The 23,980-nt window shown below is 40.6% G+C and overlaps 1 protein-coding gene across 1 annotated transcript in view; it reads left to right on the top strand.

Annotated features, from left to right (window-relative positions):
* Positions 1-22,938, top strand: part of VSTM2B (V-set and transmembrane domain containing 2B) — a 30,017-nt gene extending 7,079 nt beyond the window's left edge. Inside the window, exon 5 of the mRNA XM_065416868.1 lies at positions 22,850-22,938. Within this exon, the coding sequence (XP_065272940.1) occupies positions 22,850-22,938 (89 nt within the window). The remainder of the gene's footprint in view (positions 1-22,849) is intronic.
* The last annotated feature ends 1,042 nt before the right edge of the window (positions 22,939-23,980 follow it).

Genomic DNA, 23,980 nt, shown 5'->3' with positions numbered 1-23,980 from the left:
TATTTATTCCCATTTACACTCTTGCATCAAACATTTACAGGCTTTGGATCAGATAATTGAAACCAACCAGGTCAGGTATTACTATCCAGGAACTGTATGTAGCTCACAGATGAACTGTCTTCTGTGATTTTTACCTACCTCTGTTCTTTGTACAGTCAGACGTCATCCTGTGAAATCTGGGTTTTGTTTTGTACCATATGAAAGAGTATTGTGTACTGTTTTGTTGACTAGTCACTTGGGCTAGTGAGGATGGCATGTCATCTGTCTCATAGTGAGTTTTCAAGACAAATGAAAAAGTTCTGTCTTAAACCTTTCTGTGTGCACTATTGGTTGTAGACACTCCCATGGCTGACAGTGACACCAGGGAATTAAAATAGAACAATAGAATCCCTGTGAGACATTCTTTTCCATTAAACATGTAGATTGTCATTTTAGCAGCCAGAATTGGCTTTGCATGTTATTTTCACATCTTTCCCTTTCCCCTGTTGATCTAAGTTTAACAGATATGTGGAGGATTAAAAAGTCTTGTGATGCCAGTGTTTCATTACTAACACATGGAAGGGTCTTGCTATATAAAAGAGGTCTCATTTAGGATATGTACTGTTATGCAACCTGCCCATCTAAGTCAACACGTGCATAGTGCATATGCCCTGATAAAACAGTCTGATCAAATTGTAATTGGCACAGTGCCACCTTAACAGATGTGCATGAGTGTGTGCAGCCAAGAGAGCATGTTAGCTGTGTCTGTTAGGGCAAGATCTGCTGCCTAGATTATCTAAATTGCTGTCTAGCCTGCTTTTTACATGCCTGTTGTTAGGGGATGTGTCACTGCTACATCATGCCTAGACTGGACTCATTTCCAAAAATAAAACACAACTGTTGCAGCCAGATATGGAGATACTGGGCTCATTTAAATCAAGTGAAAGATGGTGGAATGCAGAAAAGCGTCTTGTAGTCCTGTCAGGGAGAGTCAGAGATTTGCTGTTGTGACCTCCTCTTTGCACAGGCTAGCGTCAATGAACTCCGCCACACAATGGCATACAAACTGGTTACCTTTCAGGAAGAAAGTTGAGGAGGTTCTGTAGAGCTTGGGTAGTTGTTAGTTGTCATAGTGCTTATTTAATAAAGTGTGCAGGAGCCATTACTTGTGTCTACCTGCAGAGAATACATTGTGTTTTATATTCTGTGCTTGTGGCTTGTGAAGATAAAGTGCATTTCCTCCACTTGACTCAGGAGTCACCAAATGACAAAATTTTACTTTGGTCTGTTACAGTTTCCATAGTTTTGCATAGGTTGGATCAGCCTAGAATTATTCTGATAATAAAATGTCGGTAAGGGAAGGAGATCCATGATACCGCTCAAGGGATTAGTAACATGAAGACTGGGACCTCCAAGTTGCTCTTTCTAATGCATTCCAGATTGATAGTGACTGAAAGTTATTGCCATTTGATGGCTATTTGGTGGCCTTTGTGAAACAAATTGGTGGTTGCTGTCAGATTGTAGTGAACTGGGGTCCGCATCCTAAAAACCACAGTTGCAGCTGATGCCATCTTTGCTGTAGAGAGAGACAGATTTGAATGGAGCGGTCCCTCCTGCTCCGAACTAAGGCACAGGGGCAAGGTGCTTTGGGGGAAGGTGGCATTACCAGTACTAGTGTTTTGCGGAAAAATGGAAAAGTTTGCACTTTAGGGCCCTTACTTGGACATGTGCTTGCACAAACACTAACCTCTCTTAAAATGTTTTTAAAGAAACAGTCAGCATCACACTGCAAGGTTTCTAATAAGTCATCTTTTAATGGCTGGTTTTTAGCAGATATTTTGACTGAGGTAATTAGGCGTTTTTCATAAATAAATAAATAATGGCTTCTCTTTCTTCGTCTTGCTCTCAGAAAAGAAGCCTTATTTTGAGTTGACCCATTCGTGGCAGTTTCTTGTTTAGCTCCTCACTGAATAGAGCTGACGATCAGAGGTGACTGAGCCCACAAGACACTAAATCCTGTGCTGGCTTACAGAGGCTCAGGAGAGTCAATAGCTCTAACTCCCCATGCACGCTGCAGGTATGTGGGAGCTTTCCACAAGGGAAACTAGAAGAGGAAAGTGAGGATGCCTCCCACAAAGAAGGGCTATTCCATATGCAGAAGCACAAATGCTCTGGGTACCATTGGTGGTTGGTGTAGGAGCTGAGCAGCAGTAACTGGAGATCTATTTGCCTGCATTCCTGCCTGAGTTAAATTCCAAAATGAAGAGCTAAAACCAAAGTTAGCGAGAGGGGATGTAAAGTTTTACACTATGCACGTGCCACTTCATTACTACACAGCTCTAGATCTGAAGCTGGTGAGTGATGCAATAGGCAATGCATCCAGAAGGGGTGTGCGTATCTTTTTGTTTGGGAAGCCTTCTCAGTGTACCCATACTACCTTCTGCTCCAAATACACACTTGCCTTTCTGGCTCTTAAGTCTGTTCGGCATTCAGAGTGCTCTGGGATATCTTGTTAGCATAGTAGTAATCCCAATTTATTGGAAAATGCAGGATTGGGACCCTCAATCGGTAAAACAGCAAGTGAGGACATGGCATAACATGGTAGAAACATCAACAGGCAGTAGAGGAAGTTTACAGACCATCAAGAAAGGTGTGAACTGAATAAAAGGAAACTGCACAGGGAAGGAAGGGAGCAAATCCCACTAAATATGAACTCAATAAGACATCTGTTAAAAGTGGTAATATAGGTCACTGCCTTGCAAACCCTATTGCCTGAGTGGATCCATGGGCTTTAATGCAACTACTCATCTAAGTAAGAGTTCCCATTACTGGGCCCGTGTTAATAACCTGTAAAGCAATAATTAATTATCAATATATGCTGCTTAAATAAAATGTTATTGACCTAACATACTGAATGGATTTTGATGGAAAGTAGTCCATTTACCGTAAATAATACAGTACCTATTGTAGAAAATATTTTAAAACAAGAAAAACATGCGTGTTCTCTGTTGGCTCTTTGGGAATATTGCCCTTTTTTAAAGGAAATGCAAAGTGTGACAGTTTAGTGGCAGAAGTCAATCTTTCCACTGTAGCATTAACTATTTGTCTCGCATATCTATTCCATTTAGCAAAATTACACACATCTTCTTATGTTGTTCTGGGTTTTGTAAAACACATTATTTATATAGTGCCATCAATGTATGTCTAGTTATTTGCACTTTAAAAATATGCACACCATCATTAGTAGAATGTTTGTAATGCCATAAGCCCAAAAATATTTTGTAGTTATAAAAGACCTAATCCTACTCCTAATATATTATGTGAGGTTTTGCCATTGAATAAAAGCAGAAATGGTCCCAAGCACAGGGTATATAATTACCATCAGTTTTTAAGAAGAGCTCCTGTTTGTTTCAATGGGCTGTTCAGTGTAAAAGTTGATGACATGATATGGGCTACTGTATGCTGTTTAACTTGGGACTCCTCCTGTTCCCAGTACAAAAATAGTTTTCCCAATAGTTTCAGTGTAGTGGGATAGGGCTCCCTGTGCACTATACTCCAACAGTTGTAATTATAGGGTAAATTGCTGCCCTCAGATGTGCTTGCAGGGCTCTTGTTATCTTCAGTGAGAGTCCCACTCATGCATTCAAGGACAAAAATGTGGTCCTTTTTATCTTCTAATTGATTTTAAAGTGGATTAAATGTGGCTGTTATAGACATTTTCTAAAGGATACGTAGTTCCATTTGACAGCCCCAGATCTAAATGGGAAATCCATAATATGGGGCCTGTAGCGGGGTGCTGGAACAATGTTTAGAATGGGGGTGCTGATGATGGAAACCATGTATTTGGTATTACTACTTCAAGCAAGAGGGGTGCGGCAGCACCCCGACCTTCCCTAGTTCCAGCATCACTGGCATGTAGTTAAAAATAGCATGTAGTGCAAACTTCTGATCAGCTTTGTAAATATAGAAGAGAACAAATCCAATGTTATTGTAAAACTGTTGCATAATATGTCAAATATTAGCTGGTCAAATAGAAGATTATCTGTAATATTTAAACTAGTATATAAAACAACAGAGCTGTGATCTAATGAGATTTAGAGAGATTATTGCTTGCCTGCCATAAAGGTGGATTATCTAAAGTATTTAAATCAATGTGGAAATTGTTACTTAGGCTGTAAGTAAGGCAAGCAATACTACTAAGATTATCTTTGATAATAGTCATATTGTAATACTTGGGGTTGTCTGTATGGGCCCCAAAATGCAAAGAAGACCAAAATTCAACTCAATTTAAAAAATAAAAGTTAAATTAGAACTGTAAAATAAAATCAGGCTGCGCAAGTATAACAACATACAGAGTATTAATGTTTTCAGAAGTGCATCTGTGTTTGACTTTATTGTACTGAAGTAGCATTTAGTGGCTCTATGTGTATCAGGGCCCCATTATTCTAGGGATTCTACATTTGCCTATCAAAATGTACAGTACAAGAAAGTCCCTGCCCCTTGTCTAAATAGACAAGGCAGACAAAGGGTGGACGGGAGAAAAGATCAAGTGATTTGCCCAAGCCGCGGCATAGCTAGAAAATGAACCCATGACTCCTGAATTTCAGTTCACTGCCTTAACAAGATAAACCTTACTCTCTGATTAAGTGTCAGGCACATATAATCTACATATTTATCTCCTGAAAGACAAGTTGGCTGTATTGTCTGCACAACAGTAGTGTAAAGAATGTCCAAAAGGGGCTGCCCCTAAGCTATGTAACAAATTATGGAGTGGGTGGGTCCTTCATTTTGCATGTTTCAGTGTTACAAGGGAGTAATCACCAAAAAATGTGTCCCATAATTTATGGATTCCCCAAATATGTGCCTATGTACTGGCTTTGGGGCAGATTTTAGACGAACCTGTGCTTTGAACGTAGATTACAAATAGGTGCTTCAGAATTCCCTTTTATTTGCTTGATCTCTAGTCACAAATTTCTGAAGCAGAAGCCTTGAAATAAAATAAACAAAGATAAGAATGGGGAACAAAAAGCTATTCTTCATTATGCTTGAAATGCTCGGAAGTACACTGCAAAACTCAAGCCTGAATGCAGAGATGGATTGTTCGTAGTAGGGAAGCAAATGAGTGCAAAAAAAAAAAAGCCTTTTCTGGCCGATGCTAAAGAAATCCCTGTTTGTGCCTAATCTGTTGGAGCATATATTCTGAGATAATATGGCCAATGAAAGAGCCTAATTCTGTAGTCCTTGTGCATGCAAAACTCCCAGTTCCATTGGAGGGAAGTGCATATATTAATTAGGCCTGGTCTACACTACGACTTTAATTCGGATTTAGCTGCTTTAATTCGAATTAACGCTTGACCCGTCCACACAACGAAGCCATTTAATTCGAATTAAAGAGCCCTTTAATTCGATTTCTGTACTCCTCCTCGACGAGAGGAGTAGCATCAAAATCGGTATTGTTAATCCGAATTAAGGTTAGTGTGGCCGCAATTCGATGTTATTGGCAATTCAATGTTATTGGCTACCCACAATGCAACGCTCTGGAAATCGATGCTACTACGGTAGCTTGGACACACACCCCCGAATTAATGGTGCCTAGTGTGGCCGAATACATTCGAATTTATAAAATCGGTTTCCTAAATTCGAATTATATAAATTCGGATTAATCCCGTAGTGTAGACATACCCGTAGACAGGCCTTGAGCTGGGATGGGCCATGGAGCCACAAAGTTTGGATCAGAGAGTCCATTGAGGTGAGGAAGACGACCTGAGAGGATATTAGGGCCTGCTATGGGGACTGGGAAGCAGAAGGCGTGTTGTCAGAGCAGGGAAGCTAGAGTGCTCTAAGCACTTAGACTTGTTGTGGTAGCCCTTTGTTGTGGTTTGTTAGAAGCCCTTTGTTCAGATTGGATTTGGGTTCAGTTTGAGACTGGAATTGGGGACAAAAACTATAGCTTGGGTCTAAAGCTCTCCTGAATTTAGTCAGACTCAGGCTGGTCTGATGCATGTCAGTCAAAAGAGTTTCCAGTGGAGCTAATTTACCTTTATGCATCAGTTTTTCATACAGTAACTTGGAAAGGCAAAACCTTGTAACTTCTTATATGGCTCAGTTTCCACACTCTCCCAGCTCTCCAATGTCTGCACCTGATGCTTTCAGTGAGATCACCCCTCACATTCTAAAAGGCTGACTATTGCCATTGCACAATGTAAATGAAATCTTGGTCATATCACTTTTTTCATATACATTAAGTACAATACCAAGACACATTGGGCATAAATGAAATCAGGATAAGCTCCTAAATGTCACTGGGTAATAAAAGTGCAAAAGGAGTTTCTCATTAAATACACATCACTAATGTTTTAAAAGCTAGGCATATTGAGGATTCTCTTGGTTTCCAGTAGGGACACATGAGGTCAAGTGCTTTTTTGTAATATGATATTGATTAGTTCATAGACTGGACAAAAGTAAGAACTCTGTTGCAATGTCTTCAGCACAAACGAGTTATGTCAGGCTAATTATTGTGAAAAATATGATTTATTTGATTAGCTCTCACATGCAGTGCAAAAGTATACTAGCCTATGCCAGACTAGAACAAAGAAATCTAGACATTATTTATATATTTTAAAATATGTGTAAATTGTAATAAAGAAAAATAATGGAAACTGGGCTCCAGTTTCTTTTTAAATGTTTGGAGAGCCTTATCTGTTGTGGACTACATTTTCAAAGAGCTTTCTTAAATTGTATTTAATTTGCATCAACAGTACTTGCCCATATATCCATTTATGTGTGAAAAATGGTCATTTGCAAGTGGAAAACTATGTGCCTAAATGTCTGTCTGTGTACCCAAGCATATAAGTTGCATGGTTTCTGTGCATGCAAACAAGTACACTTTGCAAATTTTGAAGGTACATTTCCAGTGGTTGTTTTGCAAAATCAGTCTCTATGTGTAGTACTTGTTCACAATCAGTACTTCTTGCAAGAGAAGCTGGTAATAGATAGTCGAGGACTCCAGTATATTGATACAGAGTTAATGATGTATTAATTTTTTGGGGGGTGAATTGTCTTGTAATATTTAATATTGTATTCCCCTAATCTTTAAAGTAGTACACTTAAACTGCTTTATAACACCAGCATTGGGAGCCAAGAATGTAATAAGCAAACCTAGTTATAAAGAGGATTATTATAGTGGGGTTTGTAGTTGAAAAGCGAAAGCATGACAGCATCTGCTAGAAAATGAGTCTGATAATAGTCCTATAAAGACAGTAGTTTGTCTTTACTTACCAGAGTCTGACAGGACTGTGTTAGTAATAAGATGGCTTCATTATAGGTTTTAATTTAGATCTGCTAAAGCAGTGAGTATTGTGACAGGTTCACAATTGCTATTTACTATGTGTTGTTAAAATTAGATAATGGCAAAGCAATTCCATGTGTCAATAATAAAATGGGGGTGTCAGCAAAATAGTATTATTTGTCACAACAGCAGTTAACAACCAAGTATTTTGTATTGCTAGGCTATCATCAGTTGGGAGGCAATTGTGTTAGCAGGAAAGTAGAGCAACTGTGTTCTGTGGAGAAGCTGGTGTGTTTGCATTACAGATCGTATTGTGACACAGTCGGAGAAAAGAAATTTAGTTATGATGTCAAGTGGTTACAATAACTTGCTGAGGCCTGCTCATATATTTGCATAGATTAGTGGTACGAAACAGAATGTTCTTTTATGTGCTAATGACAGGTGTTAACCTCAAGACTAGTCTAACCAGGATTAACAATTAATTTGATGCTATCTTATGTCTATCATGTTAGTCAATTGTAAAACATACTCTAGCTTAGTTTAACTAAAATACATTTTACTAGCCTTGTAGATATAAAATGGCAGTGTGCTTCCAAGTGCTTCTAATCTGAATCCTAATGTTTTGGGGTTTGTTTGTTTTTTTTACTTTTTTCCATTTTATATAAAAAGACGGCATTCGCTGTTATCCCTCTGTCCACACTTTTTCCCTAGCAAGTGTTTTGTTGGCTGTTTCTATAAAGATTATATTTCATAGCTCTCAATGGAAAGTGTTACAGCTACTTTCTTTTAATCCAGAAGAGGATGGTGGCTGTCCTTTTTGTCAGAGTGAGCGCCCTACATAGATTCACCAGTGGAAAGTGTGTGTGCATGCGCACATGTGCACACACAAACATTTATGAATGTTTGTATGTATAGACAGAGGAAGAGTGATCTCTTCTTCATAGAGATTGAGGTTTGCAGCTCTTAAAATATTTACTTTTCCCATGTAGACTGAGGCCTGAGATTTCAAGACTGCTCCTGAACCTCACTCTAGTACTTATTCTTTGACCTATGGAAGGGAGAGAGTTATTGTCTGGAAAATTCCAAAGTAAAAATACATTGACTTCAGTAATTCAGAAATTTCCAGATTTAAATTTCCAGATGGAGGATAGGTCTATCAATGGCAATTAGCCAGGATGGGCAGGGATGGTGTCCCTAACCTCTGTTTGCCAGAAGCTGGGAATGGGAGACAGGGAATGGATCACTTGATGGTTACCTGCTCTGTTCATTCCCTCTGAGCACCTGGCATTGGCCACTGTTGGAAGACAGGATACTGGGCTAGATGGACCTTTGGTCTGACCCAGTATGGCCGTTCTTATGTTCTAAATGCTAATTAACAACATATAGGGACTTCTCCTGTGAAGTCAAAGCTACTTCACTGACAAGTGTTGGACCTATGAATGGTAAAACCTTGTGTGCTACCTAAGGCCCCACTCCTGTGAACACTTAATACAGGGCATAGTGTTTACTACTAGCTTACTACAGTGAAGATAAATTGCCATCTTTTGCAGTTTTGTTGTAAGCCATGCAATAGTTGGTGTTTCTCTTGAAGTCCAGCTCCTGGAATCATCTGAATACATAAATATCCCAGCTTTCACTTTAAAAATAGTTTCTAGTTGTCATGGTTGCAGAGGAAAATTTGAAAATGTAGCCAAAGTGCACTCTAAAAATCAGAAGGCAAGTAAAAAACCCCAAATTTACTGTTTATACAAAATCTCATTTTTAAGTCAATCTCTTAATTTGGGTGCTGGCTCATTATTTTTGGATGTTTGGAGTTGGCGCATAGCAACGTGACTATTCACAGAAGGAAGCACTAAGCCTAATAGTAAAGTGTTTGCAGACTGGGTCCTAATTTATTAACATTTTAACACCTACTAATGTGGTAATTTATTCTCTTATTATATCTTTTAAAGCTTATTAGTTGAAGATCAATCTTTCACCAATCTCACTAGTCTTTCCTTTTAAAAAGAATAGCCTATTTTATCCCACATTATCAAAGCTTCAGGGAAAAAATTAATGACACTTATTATTGTTATGTTAGTGTCCTAGTCATACTGCTATAGGAAATTCTATAACTGGCGCACATCCACAGCAATATATTCTTATCTGATTTTTGGTGTCTTGGTTCCACATCATGGAGACTTTGCTCACGGACACCAGAGCAGAAATCTATTATATTAATTTACCATGGAGAAGAACCTGACTGCGGATCCCAAAAGAGGAACTGTATTAGTTTATTTAAATTCAGACTGGTATAATAGTATTCTGGCTGTATAAGCTAGAAAGGACAAATTACCATAGTTTATGTGTAGAGAGACATTTCCCTGCTGGGCTTTGTGGATGCAGAGCTCAGACCTGATTCAACGGTTTCCATAATCAAATGCTGGTATTTATGAGAGGCAAAATTAGACTTTCCTTTAGACTGCTCTGTGTGGCAATTCCTATCCTAAGTGGTGCAACTGGCAAGTGGTTGTTTGGGAATAAGAGCACACTGATTCCTTTCAACGTGCTCTTCTGATCCTCCTTGAGACTTTCCCTGGGAGCTCGGCTCTACCAAGTTTACTAACACATGATTTGTATATATCCATCCTACCATGGAAGAACAGAGATGCTCTCTTGATTTCCTGCTCTCTTCCTTATGTGCATTCCAGCAAATTTACCAAGCGTATTAGTGTAACTTGCCTCTATTAAATATAACCATTAACAAACAGTAATCAAACAATAGAAACCGTGTGCTACATAGGAACATAGCAGTTGTCCTACTAGATGTCCAAAATCAGATGATCCAGCGGAAACTGTAAAAATCTCCTAAAAGGATGATTGATGGGCCTCTGTACCATATATATGTTTGGAAGGAATTGTCAGTCCTAATGTTTTGGGAATACAGTATTGTATTTGGCCCTAATAAATTTCAGTTGTAATGAGCTCTACTGTAATCAGAGATCCATCCACTTTTGATAATTGTGGTGGCTTACGGAAGATACATTGTACTTTATTTCTCCATCAGTTCCTTGATCTGTCCTATGTAGCCCCACAGGCGTGCAAACAAATTCGCTGCCAGCAAAGTATTGTAATGCTTTAGAAAATAAACATTGAAGGAGGAGCCTAACATTGCTTCATGGCACAAGCTCACAGATTTCCCCCATTGCCTCTCTCCTCTCCTCCCTGCATAATCTGTTTATAGACTTCTAATGCATCCATAACAGTAGTATTTAGTTCATAGTGATGCCCCATATTTAAGGCTGCAAGTCTGTCACAGAGATCATGGATTCCATGATTTTCCCTGATCTCCGTGACTTCTGCAGCGGCTGGTGTTTAGGTGTGTGGGAAGGGGCTCAGGGGATTGGCGGGGGGCACTTACCTGGAGTTGTGGGTCCCCCTGCAGCTCCTAGGTGGCGGATGGGCTGGGGGGGTCTCCGTGCCGTGTGCTGCCGGCGCCCACAGGCCCCGCCCCCACAGCTCCCATTGGCTGCAGTTCCCGGCCAATGGGAGCTACGGCAGCCGGCGCTTGTGGCAGGAGCAGCAGAGGAGCCCCTGCCCTGGCCCCTGCCTTCGCCACCTAGGAGCTGCAGAGACGCAGAGCTGGGTAGGGAGCCCCGCCAACCCTCCCTCCCCCAACACCAGTGGGGGGTCCCAGGGCCCACACTGCAGCCCGGCCCTCCCCATCCCCAGTACCAGTGGGTCTCCCAGGTCACCTCGACCCCCTCTCGCAGCACCTACAGCGCTCCTGGACCACCACCACCCCTTCCCCGGGCCCCGCCGCCCAATTTTTAGTCATGGTGGGTATTTTTAGTAAAAGTCATGGACTGGTTACCGGCCCTGAATTTTTGTTTATGGCCCGTGACCTGTCCACGACTTTTACTAAAAGTTAGGGCTGTCAAGCAATTTAAAAAAATTAATCCTGATTAATCGCACTGTTAAACAATAATAGAATACCATTTATTTAAATATTTTTGGATGTTTTCTACATTTTCAAATATATCGATTTTAATTACAACACAGAATACAAAGTGTACAGTGCTCACTTTATTTTTTATTACAAATATTTGAACTGGAAAAAACAAAACAAATAGTATTTTTCAATGTACCTAATACAAGTACTGTAGTGCAATCTCTTTATCATGAAAGTTGAACTTACAAATGTAGAACTATGTACAAAGAAAACCTGCATTCAAAAATAAAACAATGTAAAACTTTAGAGCCTACAAGTTAATCAGTCCTACTTCTTGTTCAGCCAATCCCTCAGACAAACAAGTTTGTTTACATTTGCAGAAGATAATGCTGCCCGCTTCTTGTTTACAATGTCACCTGAAAGTGAGAACAGGCGTTTGCATGGCACTTTTGTAGCTAGTGTTGCAAGATATTTACATGCCAGATGCACTAAAGATTCATATGTTCCTTCATGCTTCAACCACCATTACAGGGGACATGTGTCCGTGCTGATGACGGGTTCTGCTTGATAACCATCCAAAGCAGTGTAGTCCGATGCATGTTCATTTCATCATCATGAGTCAGATGCCACCAGCAGAGGTTGATTTTCTTTTTTGATGGTTTGGGTTCTGTAGTTTCCTCATCAGAGTGTTGCTCTTTTAAGACTTCTGAAAGCATGTTGCCCACCTCATCCCTCTCAGATTTTGGAAGGCACTTCAGATTCTTAAACCTCGGGTCGAGTGCTGTAGCTATCTTTAGAAATTTCACATTGGTATTTTCTTTTCATTTTGTCAAATTTGCAGTGAAAGTGCTCTTAAAACGATCCTTTAAATGATCTTAAAAAGTCATCATCCGAGACGGCTATAACATGAAATATATGGCAGAATGCGGGTAAAACTGAGCAGGAGACATACAATTCTCCCGCAAGGAGTTCAGTCACAAATTTAATTAATGCTTTTTTTTTTAAAACAAGCATCATCAGCATGGAAGCATGTTCTCTGGAACGATGGCTGAAGCATGTGAGGCATATGAATCTTTAGCTCATCTGGCAGATCAATACCTTGTGATGCCAGCTACAACAGTGCCATGCGAATGCCTCTTCTCACCTTCAGGTGACATTGTCATTAAGAAGTGGGCAGCATTATCTCCCATAAATGTAAACAAACTTATTTCTCGTAGCGGTTGGCTGAACAAGAAGTAGGACTGAGTGGACTTGTAGGCTCTAAAGTTTTTGCATTGTTTTGTTTTTGAGTGCAGTTATGTAACAAAAAAACCCTACATTTGTAAGTTGCACTTTCATGGTAAAGAGATTGCACTATAGTACTTGTATGAGGTGAATTGAAAAATGCTATTTCTTTTGTTTATCATTTTTACAGTGCAAATATTTGTAATAAAAAATCATATAAAGTGAGCACTGTACACTTTGTATTCTGTGTTGTAATTTGAAATATATTTGAAAATGTAGAAAAGCATCCAAAATATTTAATAAATTTCAGTTGGTATTCTATTGTTTAACAGTGTGATTAATCGTGATTAATTTTTTTGAATTAATTGCATGAGTTAACTGCAATTAATCGACAGCCTTACTAAAAATAGCTGTGACTAAAACGTAGCCTTATCCTTTTTTCATATAAAAGCAGAGCATCCATTAAGACACCAACATCTTCCACCTGCTGAAGGAGCAAACAAAATAAAAAGGCAACTGCTTCACAGATCTAATTTTTTTTTCACAAAAATATGATTTTTCACCAGTGTTGAGCATATACCTTGTGCAGCCCTATACACAATCTCTGCAAAACCCTCTGTATCCTCTCTAATCAACCTCACCCCCCATGTTTTTCCCTAACCCAGCACCATAGTACTGTGATGGGTGAACCTCAAAATGCTTTTTCAGATAAATACTGAATAGTCCAGATGCTATTTCAAGCCTTATCTGAACTGTCAGAATCTTTGGGTCTGGGCAATTGGGCTGGAAATATCACTAGAATAACTTTTCTTAGGCTATTTTTGTACATTTTGTATTTTTCCACTATAACTAGAGGATGGACATGATTAATAAGTACAATAAGGCTATGCTGAGATGCAAATAGATTTGGAGTAAGTTGAGGGGTGGAACTGGGTGTGATTGAAGAGACTTGAGATGATGATGCAAGATCTTCCAGGGCTGTTGGCAAATAAAACGAACTTCCATTTCTTTGAGGAGTTTGATGTATAAATGTGTGGTCAGGTGGGAGAGACATGGGGGATGGACTTTTTACTCTTTCAGGAACCCACAAAAACAGGAAATAAGAATATCTTTCACCCAGACATATAAGAGGGTCTGTCGGTGACCTGGGAACCACAGCAATAGGTAGAAGAAGGGAGAGAGATGGACCACCACTTGCATCCTCTTTCACAGCTGTATAGGAATGTAAATCCAATCTGATGTGAAGTAGCTTTCTCAAGACAACATAGTCATGGAAGGAGATTTAAAAATCTAAGTCATAAGCAGAAGTGTGCAGCGGGTGGAAAACTCATTACCATCACTTCTTCATGCTTCATCCCATGTGGCTCGATATGGATTCATCCCATTCAGTGATTTAAGAACATGTGGGAGGACAGCATTCTATCAGCCAAATCTAGGCCCCGATTCGGCTTCTGGCTGCGCAGTGGCGTTTAACTAAGATGTGCAGGGTCCAACTGTGCAGAGCCAGTTGGAAGTCAGGACTTTAAACCAGTGGAGTGCAGAGCGTTTAGTAGCCTTGCATGAATGAACCTTCATGTTACCAAAGGTGGGGAATAATTTTGTGACAACGGAGCACCTGCTTTTAACTAGTGGTGTACTAGGGTTTCGCTCGAAGTTTGCATTAAGTTAATGAGTGATGTAGATAAATCCCTCTGCACCACACTGAAAATGTTGTGCTTGCCAAGCAGTAGTAAAGCTGGGATACCAGCTGTGGGGCTTGAACCAGCTGGGATACCAGCTGTGGGGCCTCATAGTTCTTCCAGTATAGTGGTCTTTGAACCAGTCGTCTTGTATTTGTTATCGCTGTTGGTGGGGGACTTGTTTCTACCCTGTTGCTGCTTTCATTCTGTTGGTCCTCTGTATTTCTGTCATGCCAGCTCATGGCTGAAGCTCGTTATAAATCCTCTTGGTCTTGGCCCTGTCTGGGCATGCCAGCTGTCTGCTGCTACTCTGCAGTTGTCTTGGGTTTGATCTCCACTGCTGTACTGAGTCTGTAGCTACCTCATATGATGCATATCCCACTGTTATCTTTTGCCATTGCCTTGTGTGGCTCTTTCATGGTTGGACCCAGCCCTGCTTATCTGTGTGTAATGGCCTCAGATCCTTGGCTCTTTTGTTGTAACAGGCTGCTGGTTAGCTTGGCATTCTCTTAACAGCGGTTATTCCTCTGCTGGGCTGCCCCTCACAGGAAGCCCAGTCTTGGTCTTCTGATCCACCAGTCCCTGTGCTAGGCAACTATCTAGTCCCTGGGACAATGCATTGTGATGGTCCAATATTGCCAGGTAACGACCCTTTCTGATCTGTTTTGCTTTTACCATTGGTCTCTTTGCTGCCTTTACTGCCCATTCTGCCTTCCCATTGCTTTGTGGGTACCCAGGGGAAGACATCTTGTGCTGAATCATTTGAATCCTGCTGCAGTGTACTGTGGCCTATTTGAGCATAGCATGTCAGGAATGCCAGATGTTGCAAAATGCATTTTCAGTTGCCTGATCACAGTTCTCCAGATAGTCCAACACACAAAAATTGGAGTGACCTACTGTGACCTTGTAGTTCCTTTCATTAAAAGTGGACAGGTGTCTTCTGACCTTTTCCCAGCATCGGGCTGAGATTTCATTCAATTGTAGAGCCTCCTCCAGTTGTCGATCGCTATGCTTTTTTTGCACACCTTGCTCTGCTTCCAGGTGCTCTCTCAAATGGGCATTCGTGTTTGGCCAGTAGAAACTCTGCTTGGCTCATCTCAGGTATACCTCCGTACCCAAGTGCGAAGTGTGTCTTCGTCTCACAACGTCAACTCTTAATTTTGCTGGGATTACTGCTTAGTACTGCTCTTTGAAATTTCACATTTCTGTTTTGCAGGAAATTTTGACATTTTGAAATTTGTTTTCTTTCCAAATTGGAATATTTTCAAAATTTCCAGCAAAACAGAAATTCTGAAGAAGGAAAAATGTTTTGAAAGCTTGTTTTAAAATGAAATTTATTTTTTTAAACTATTTCATTTAAATAAAATAATTCTTGATATTTTTTATTTTTACATTATTTCATGACACATCAGTAGTTGTAATACATAATATGTCATGTTTCACATGTACATTTGCTATATTATGCTTTCTCTTTAAACCACAAGTAATTAAATAGATTTTTAAAACATCAAACTTTTAAATATTTAGTTACATATTTTTGTATGATAGCAATAAGAACATAAAAAGAGCAAATATATATCGGAAGATGAAATTTCATTTTATTTTTAAAGTGTCTGCACTACAGAAGTAACTGCATAGAGACAGATACCCCTGGTCGGGATCCTCAGTACAGTAGTTTGCTACTTTTAAATCTGGATCCAATCCCAAAGTTCTTTCTCATGACAGAATCCTGAAAATCTGGGTCCAGGTACTGCTCAATTACACCCGGGCTTCTTAAGTCACTTACTGAAGCAAATTAAGGGTCATCCCACTGACTTCAAGGGAAATACTCACTCTGCTTTCAGTTGCATCAGTGTAAGTCTATGGCTCACTGAATTCAAGTAGCCCGTAATAATTGTTAAAAGCAGTAAGGAGTATTGGCCAAGCTGAACAAGAGGCAAGCCAATGAGAGTTGTGCATTTGACCCAGTCTTGCGTCTTCCAAAGTTATGCCACCTGAATCTCCTTTCAGAACAGTTTTACATACATAACTTCATTGATTTCAGTGGGTTTGCTTACACTGCTATGAAAGGAAAAATTGGTCTTGGGGTTTAAATAGAGAGATCTGCCTTTCATCAAAAACAAGCAACCACAAAAAGGTTTCTTTAACTCTAACTGCTAAAATTAATTGTGAAATAAGCATGCTCAGATGATCTTAAAAGGGTTACGAACAGTTCTCCTGCAAAAATCAGACAGGGGAATATGTGTAAAAACATGGAGATTTCAAGTTCTTCACTCGCACATAAAGTGCTAAATATTGGTTTTAATTCAGAGGTTTAAATTGAGATTTAAACCAGATTAGGAGTACTTAGAATTTAAAATTTGCCACGGCAGATCTTGTAAATTTACAGTTATTATACCTAGTTACAGATGATGGTTGCTTGGCATAAGAAGAGAAATCCTAACCAGGTGCTGTTGGCCCCACTTCAGAATACCTAAAAAGACCAAATTTATAGACGATCAATTCTTAGCTGCTGTTTCAAGGGGATTTTCCCATTTATTAAAATTCTACTTTTTCTTTTTCCTTAAATGACCTGTAACAACCTTAGAAATCAAAGTCCTATTTATTCACTGCCAGCAGCAGCAGTGCTCCGTTACCAAGCTTACATTTTAATAACATACTAAATATACCAGGCCAAATCCTCACCTTAGTGCTATGCAGGTGTGGAGCTGGCTGACCGCGTGTGCCCTGGCAAGCTTTACAGAGCCATCAAGAGCTGCCACTTGCCTCAGAGGCAGAGTCTTAGGCTTCACTGCAGATGGCCACATACAGGAACTGTGGCACTTCTGTGGGAGATGATGAATCCTATATGCCCTAGTTCAAGGGCTGGCCCCTCCAAAGCTGTTAGAATGGTCCAGGCATGAGACGAGGCTGCTGACAGTTTGGAAATGGTGGTGTCAGTTGGAACCCCTGGTACCAGTGATTTAGATGCATATAAAAAGTGTAGACATACTGTTTTATTTTTATTTATCATTAAACATTAGGCTTAAAATGGGATGTTGAAGTGGTCATGTTTTTACATGTTACATTTGCTGTATTATACTTTCTCTTTAAAACACAAATAATTAAACAGATTTTTTAAAACATCAAACATTTAACTATTTAGTTACATCTGTTGGTATGATAGCAATAAGAACATAAACATAGCAAATAGAGTGGCAGCAAAGGATGTGATCGACTTAACAGCTTCTCTGGTCAATTTAACCTTGCATTTTCTGACCTTGATGCATTTATGTTTTCAGACATCACTGTGTATCAGCATATACATATTTATGCACAGACTCTTTTTTAAGGAAAAATTAGGAGAACGGCTATTGATCATGTATATCAGTAAACACATTATACATGGGGCTGATCCTATAACCACTGGCATTCAAATCTCCTGTTGCTATAAACAAGAGTTTAGAATGTGTGTAATGTGCAGGCTTGGGCCCTTAGGACCCAGACCCACCAAGTGCTGAACACCCTCAGTTCCCATTTAGATCAGTGCGTTTCAAAGACACTTGGAAGTTATAGGAGCCCTTCAGCACCTCAGAGGATTGGGCTCACTGTGCCTTTATTTTAATGTGCACAATGTATTAATGCCAGCAACTGCAGTATGATATTCTGCATTTATTTGACTGAGTTTTAACTGTACTTGGTCCCTCTGTTGAATTCAGTGCTCCTGTATGTGTACGGGATCATACGTAGAAGTAAACAGAGCCCTGTTTATGTGTAATGCACAGAGCTCCAGACATACTGACGTAAAAAGAATGCCTGGAATGGGAACTCTCCCCTGTAGTTATTTCTGAACTATAGTTCTTTCTACATGCCAAAGACCCTTGTCCCTAGACCTGCCCCGGGCTTCCCTAAACAGAACATTTGTGAGTTATATAAGCATAGACACGAATCTGGAAAACATATTGATATGAAAACTTCCTTACGTTTGCCCCTCTTCTTGAATGACTTCTCCATCTCGCCCCAAAATTATTTTTCTTTGGGCAAAGAACAAGCATGAGAAAGGTCACTCCAAAGGGGGGAGGGAAGAAGAGAGGCTCTTACACCAGGTGACCCCAGTCCCAGCTGACAGAGCAGCCTTTGGAGACTGTCATGGGGACTTGTCTGGTGTCCAAAGCCATTCCTGTATACAGGTTCCATTGTCCCAGGTACTGTTACTCTGGCTGGCTTCTCACAGGCCTTCATTGACCAGCCACTCGGGGCAGGATTATGACTGGGGGATGAGGAGGCCCACTGCCTCAACAGGAGCTCCTTGAGGCAGTACAAAAGGTGTATGTCTGCTGATACATCCTTCAAAAGTGTTAACTATGCACTCTCCCCTGCATGGAGGTAGCTCTACTGGCTCGTGCAAGGATTTGGGGGTGGGTATCATCCCACCTCCTCCTTGCCCATTTTAGGGGAGTCTTACAGTCTTGGCAATGCAAATCTTGCCAGAGTCTTTGTGCTTTCTGAGTGCAAGGACTGGGGATGTACCCAGCCCCTCCAAAGGGACAGAAAGGCACAGGCTCCTTGCACCTGACCGTTACCTAGCCCCTTGTGCTTCCACAGGACTGTCACATGCTGACCCTTGGAGAACTGAGTTACGCATTTCCTATATTAGGCTCATTCGCTGCCTCATGAAGTTTAGTTGGTTTAGATGCACAAAGTGTGACCCTTTCTCTTTGGGAGCTGTTTTTTTCCACTTGTTCCTTCCGCCTCCCTCGCAGCAACATACAATTATAGGACAGAAGATGATCAGGAAGTACCTTTTAGCTCTTGAGTTTATACAGCTATGCCATGCTTGCTGTCTTCCCTCCTTTCACACACATCTCTAATGCCCTTTAAAAACAACTTTATGAATTGCTTCTTTTGCTGCCTTAGTTAATTGCATTTGTTAATGATTTTCTGTAAAAATTCCTTTTCATGCTCAGCTAATACTTAGTTGATGGTCTCATGTACAAATGTACATGGAAAGACTTAAATTAACTGTAGGCAAGCAGCATTCATGCAAGGTGGCTTCTCATAAACTCATTGGAGTCTGGAAACTAGATGGTGTGAAAATTAGTTCTTAATAACATCCTGGCAGATTTGTGATTGAATATTTTGCTATTGAATAGTAATGTATCTTTGCTGGTGAGGCAAATGTAGACCATGAGTTAATTTGAGCGGTGGTGCCATGTTTACAGAAGAGCATTTCCAAGTATTCCCTTTGACTGAACCACAGAACGCACATGGAGAGACTCACAATGCATGCAAACCTGTGTAATAAACCCAGACTAACATTTTCATAATAGGTTATATAAAGCTTGGCTCCTAAATTAAAAGTGGACTGATTTTTTTCAGAGATACTGAGTGCCTACAGGTCCCACTTAAAGGCTTCCTTTCTGAAAAGTGACTGTAAATACAGCACTGGGTGGTTCCCTGTTTGTCTCTCAATGACTCCATAACTAATACGCTTGGTGGTTTACAAGTGTAAAGCTGTTCCTTCTGCCAACCCTGCAAACTCAACCTGGGATCTGAGGGTCAAGCTGGGCTCTTTCTGTCTTTTGCATTATCTCCAGTAATAAAGGTTCCACAAAGCAAACTACGTCTTCAGCTACACTTATGCAACCCCCTATTGCCTTCCAATTATGGTCTCCAAGTCCATTGCCTTCAGTAGGCTGGCATAGCTGTAACTGATTGTGTACTAACTGCCAATCAATTGATGATGCAGACAAATCCTGCTCACATAGTCTCGGTTGTGTTGGCTCTGAAGCAGTAATAACTCACCCTGCAGATAGGATTGTGAATAAAAAAAAGAAGCAGATCTGCTGAGTAAGAAGGTGCCATTTTTCACATTCACTTCTCCGAGAAGAACTGAGCTGTAAAGGGTGTAGAAACAACCGTGGTCCCCACACAGCTCTACTAGGTATTGGTCCCCAGTCACAGTGTGTCCAGGCGCTTCTTCTAGAGCAGGGCACCTCTACGCTACCTTTATAGGGGATTGGGTCTTGTGGCACAGTGTAAACTTCTTTCTTTTTAATGCAGGTAGCTAATGAATAGAAAATAAACAAGTATTTTAGCACATTTTTTAGAAATATTTCTGTGCAAACTCTTTGACTGTTATGATTCATGGAAAGGGGTTGGCTATGGGAAGAATCATTTGCAACCTCTCTGCATTGTTATAAAGTTAAACATTTAACTTGTAGACTCCCTATATTAAAAGCTCCAGCACTTAATAGTGCATCCAGCAGCTATTAAGGCAGAGGGACACACTTAAGAAGCAGTAATGCCTAAAGGTGATAGTGGACAGCAAACTAGATATGAGTTGGGAATATGATAAAATAGAGGGAGGACCCAGTTTTGATCTACAACATAACAACCTGTAGCAGGGCAGTTATACTCCTTGGTGCCTCTGCTGACAATAGGGTTGCCAGGTGTCTGGTTTTTGACCAGAATGCCTGGTCGAAAAGGGACCCTGGTGGCTCCAGTCAGCACAGCTGACTGGGCCACTAAAAGTCCGGTTGGCCACAGCACCCGGCTCCACGCAGCTCCAAGAAGCGGCCAGCATGTCCCTCTGGCTGCTAGGTGCAGAGGTGGTCAGGGAGGCTCCACACACTGCCCTGTCTGCAGCACCGGTGACGCCCTGAGCGCCGGCTCTGCAGCTTCCATTGGCCAAGAACCACAGCCAATGGGAGCTGCAGGGGCAGCATCTGTAGATGGGGGCAGCGCGCAGAGCCCCCTGGCCACCCCTCTGCCTAGGAGCCAGGGGGACATGCCAGCTACTTCCGGGAGCCGCTTCAGGTAAGCGCCAGCCAGAGCCCACACCCTGAACCCCTTCCTGCATGCCAACCCCCGCCCCAGCTTTGAGCCCTCTCCCACACCCAAACTCCCTCCCAGAGCCTGCACCCCAACCCCCTGTCCCATCCCTGAGCTCCCTTCTGCACTCCAAACCCCTCGGTCCCAGCCCGGAGTCTCCTCCCGCACCCTGAACCTCTCATTTCTGGCCCCACCCCGGAGCCCACACCCCCAGGCCAGAGCCGGGAGGTGGGATGGAGTGAGCGGGGGCAGGGGGCGGGACAAGGGTGTTCGGTTTTCTGCAATCAGAAAGTTGGCAACCTCAGCTGACAATACCTTGAATTCAGTGCTCCAGTACTCTCTTTGTGACTCTGGTGAGAAAACACCTTGTGTACTAATTCCAGGGGTTTATCCTCTCTGTGGACCAGATTCTTATACTCTTACAGTGATAGCCCCTGGTTCAGTCTTGCTCACGTCAATGAGAACATTGGTGGAAAGAGGCACTACTTCACATAAGGGCAGCAGAATCTGCCTCTGTATGGGTTCTCTCTAGTGCAAGAACCTTGGTGCTAACTGCAGGAACACCTCCCCTCCCATTCACTATCACAGATCACTTGCAGTCTGTATAACATCCTTGTGGCATCTAAAGCAATGTCTTACATGGAAAAGTAATATAGGAAAATATTTAATGCATTTTTATCTGTATCTTAATGTGACTGAGCAGATGGAAACCAGGAGGGGAGCCAGCACCATGCAACCAGCCAGCTTTCCACAGGCCACCAGCAAGTGGTTCACAGGCTCCAGTTTGAGAATCCCTGCCGTTTTGAGCTCTGGGCACTTTGTTACTGGAATGATTAAGACAAATGGGGAAGGGGGGGAAATTTAGAGAAGAGCAATAAAAAAGAGTCAGAGATTAGAAACTGACTTGCAAGGAATGATTTAAAAGAATTAAATATACTTGGCTAAGGGACAATTTCCTGGGAACATAACTGTTTACACCTTTTGAGTACACCGCTACCTCGATATAACGCGACCCGATATAACACGAATTTGGATATAACGTGGTAAAGCAGTGCTCCGTGTGGGCGGGGTTGCACACTCCGGTGGATCAAAGCAAGTTCGATATAACGCGGTTTCACCTATAACGCGGTAAGATTTTTTGGCTCCCGAGGACAGCGTTCTATCGAGGTAGAGGTGTACTTGTAAACATCACAGAGAGAAGAATTATTTAAGGTAGCACAAGGTAATAGATATAAGAAATTTTATCTGTATGTGAGAAAATTATTCTTAACTATGAGATCTACTAGACTGTGGAAAAGTCCCAAGAGGCAGGATGAAAGTCCCATCACTTGTGGCATTTAAAACTAATCCGGATAAAGCCTTTGAGACAATAGTGACTAAAACAATCTTGCCCTTCCCAGGGTTTGGACTAGATGTCTTTAATAGGTCTCTTCCACATCTGACTTTTCTAGATATTGCTCTTTATGTGTAGAAGGTAAACAAAATGCAAGGTCTTGCTGTCTCAATTCCAAACAAAAGTGGTACGTGTCTTGTTGATCAAGGAATGTTGCAGAGTACAGCCACAGCATTTGTCATTTTCTTTTAAAGTGATGGGTGGTTGATACCTGTCATCTGTCAGGAAATGTTATAATGGATTAAGGTATATTTATAGCAGTCTCAATTGCTGCTATACCAGATGCCAAGTTTAGGCCATACCATTAGTAATGCATAATGAAATGACCTAAGTGAGAGGTAGGCTTTGGGGAATAAAGGCATTTGAGCTGGATAGCTTTAGTATGTGATCTTACTATTAAAATTAAGCTTCTGGCCTCTGACTGAAATGATGAAAATAAATCCTCCTATATTTTTCTATATTAAGAAGCTATGTATGTAACACGTTTTTAAAGACAGAATATTAATCTCTCCCTCTCCTCTTGTCTTTTTTTTTTTTTCTAGGTACAGGACCTATTTATGCTACAGACCCACTCCTATATATGTTCCTGTTAATATTGCATAAGCTTGTACACTTATTAGTAAATCACTGATGGACTATTTTATCCAATATTCCTAAACCAAACAAAAAGGAACCTATTTAAAAACAAAACAAACCCTTGATAAGAACTGTAGTTTTAAAGATGGACAGAGAGAGACTGAAAGAAGCATGACAAATTGTACATGGGGAGGGGGAAACATATTTTTGGGGATGTTACACAAAATAAACCACCTAAAATAATGCATCTAGTTTCCAGATTATATGGTGTAAAGCCATGCTCTGTGCATGGCACCTATGATTTCTCTATTTTAATGTAATATTTTTTCTTTTCTAAACCTTCCTTCTGACTATTCATTTTGCACGAACTGTTGAGCAGTTAACTTTATGATAATATGTAAAGATGTTGAGTCAAAGCCCTTCTAAAGAAGGGAAATATTTTTAGTAGATTATTGTGTTTAGGTTTTTTGGATTTCCTTTTTCTGTTTTTTAATTAAAGTAAATTATTTCTTTTTGAGACATTTTGATTAAAAAAGGCACATCTTACCATAATTAATATTCACTGTCAATAATATTTATTTTTAAATAAAGATTGGAAGCAAGGTAAGACATTTGTTTATAAACTGTATTGTATATTGCTGAATAACAGTTGAATAAAAAGATTTTGAAATAATGTTTCTACAGCTGTGTATGAGTTTTAATGCCTTTATAGATAGACAGCACTGAATTGCTACATGGATTGTGTGTTCCTTCTTCAGTCACAATTCATGGCTGTTTGCCTACTTTATGAAGCGCTCAGAACATCCAAGAATCTTGCTATCTCCTGCCTGTTCACAACAGCAGGGCAAAGGAATGATGGTGCAACATATAACTGTATATTAAATCTATATCAAAAAGGAATCTAGTGCCAGGTGTGTTAGTATCTGGTCACAAAGGAGAGATTTATTTCACTTTGCTGATAACCTCAGTTTGGGGAAGTTGCTACATTATGCAAAATCAGAAGGACCATTAAACAATTTGGAATGTTGAAGGTAGGTTAAATTTTGGGTGTATCGGTTTTTACAATATCCTTGCAAAAACAGTGGAATGAAAAAAAT

Source organism: Emys orbicularis, chromosome 14, assembly GCF_028017835.1.
Source record: "Emys orbicularis isolate rEmyOrb1 chromosome 14, rEmyOrb1.hap1, whole genome shotgun sequence".
Taxonomy (NCBI): domain Eukaryota; kingdom Metazoa; phylum Chordata; order Testudines; family Emydidae; genus Emys; species Emys orbicularis.
Note: the sequence above shows the minus strand (reverse complement) of the source record. Positions and strands in the feature narration are given on the sequence as shown.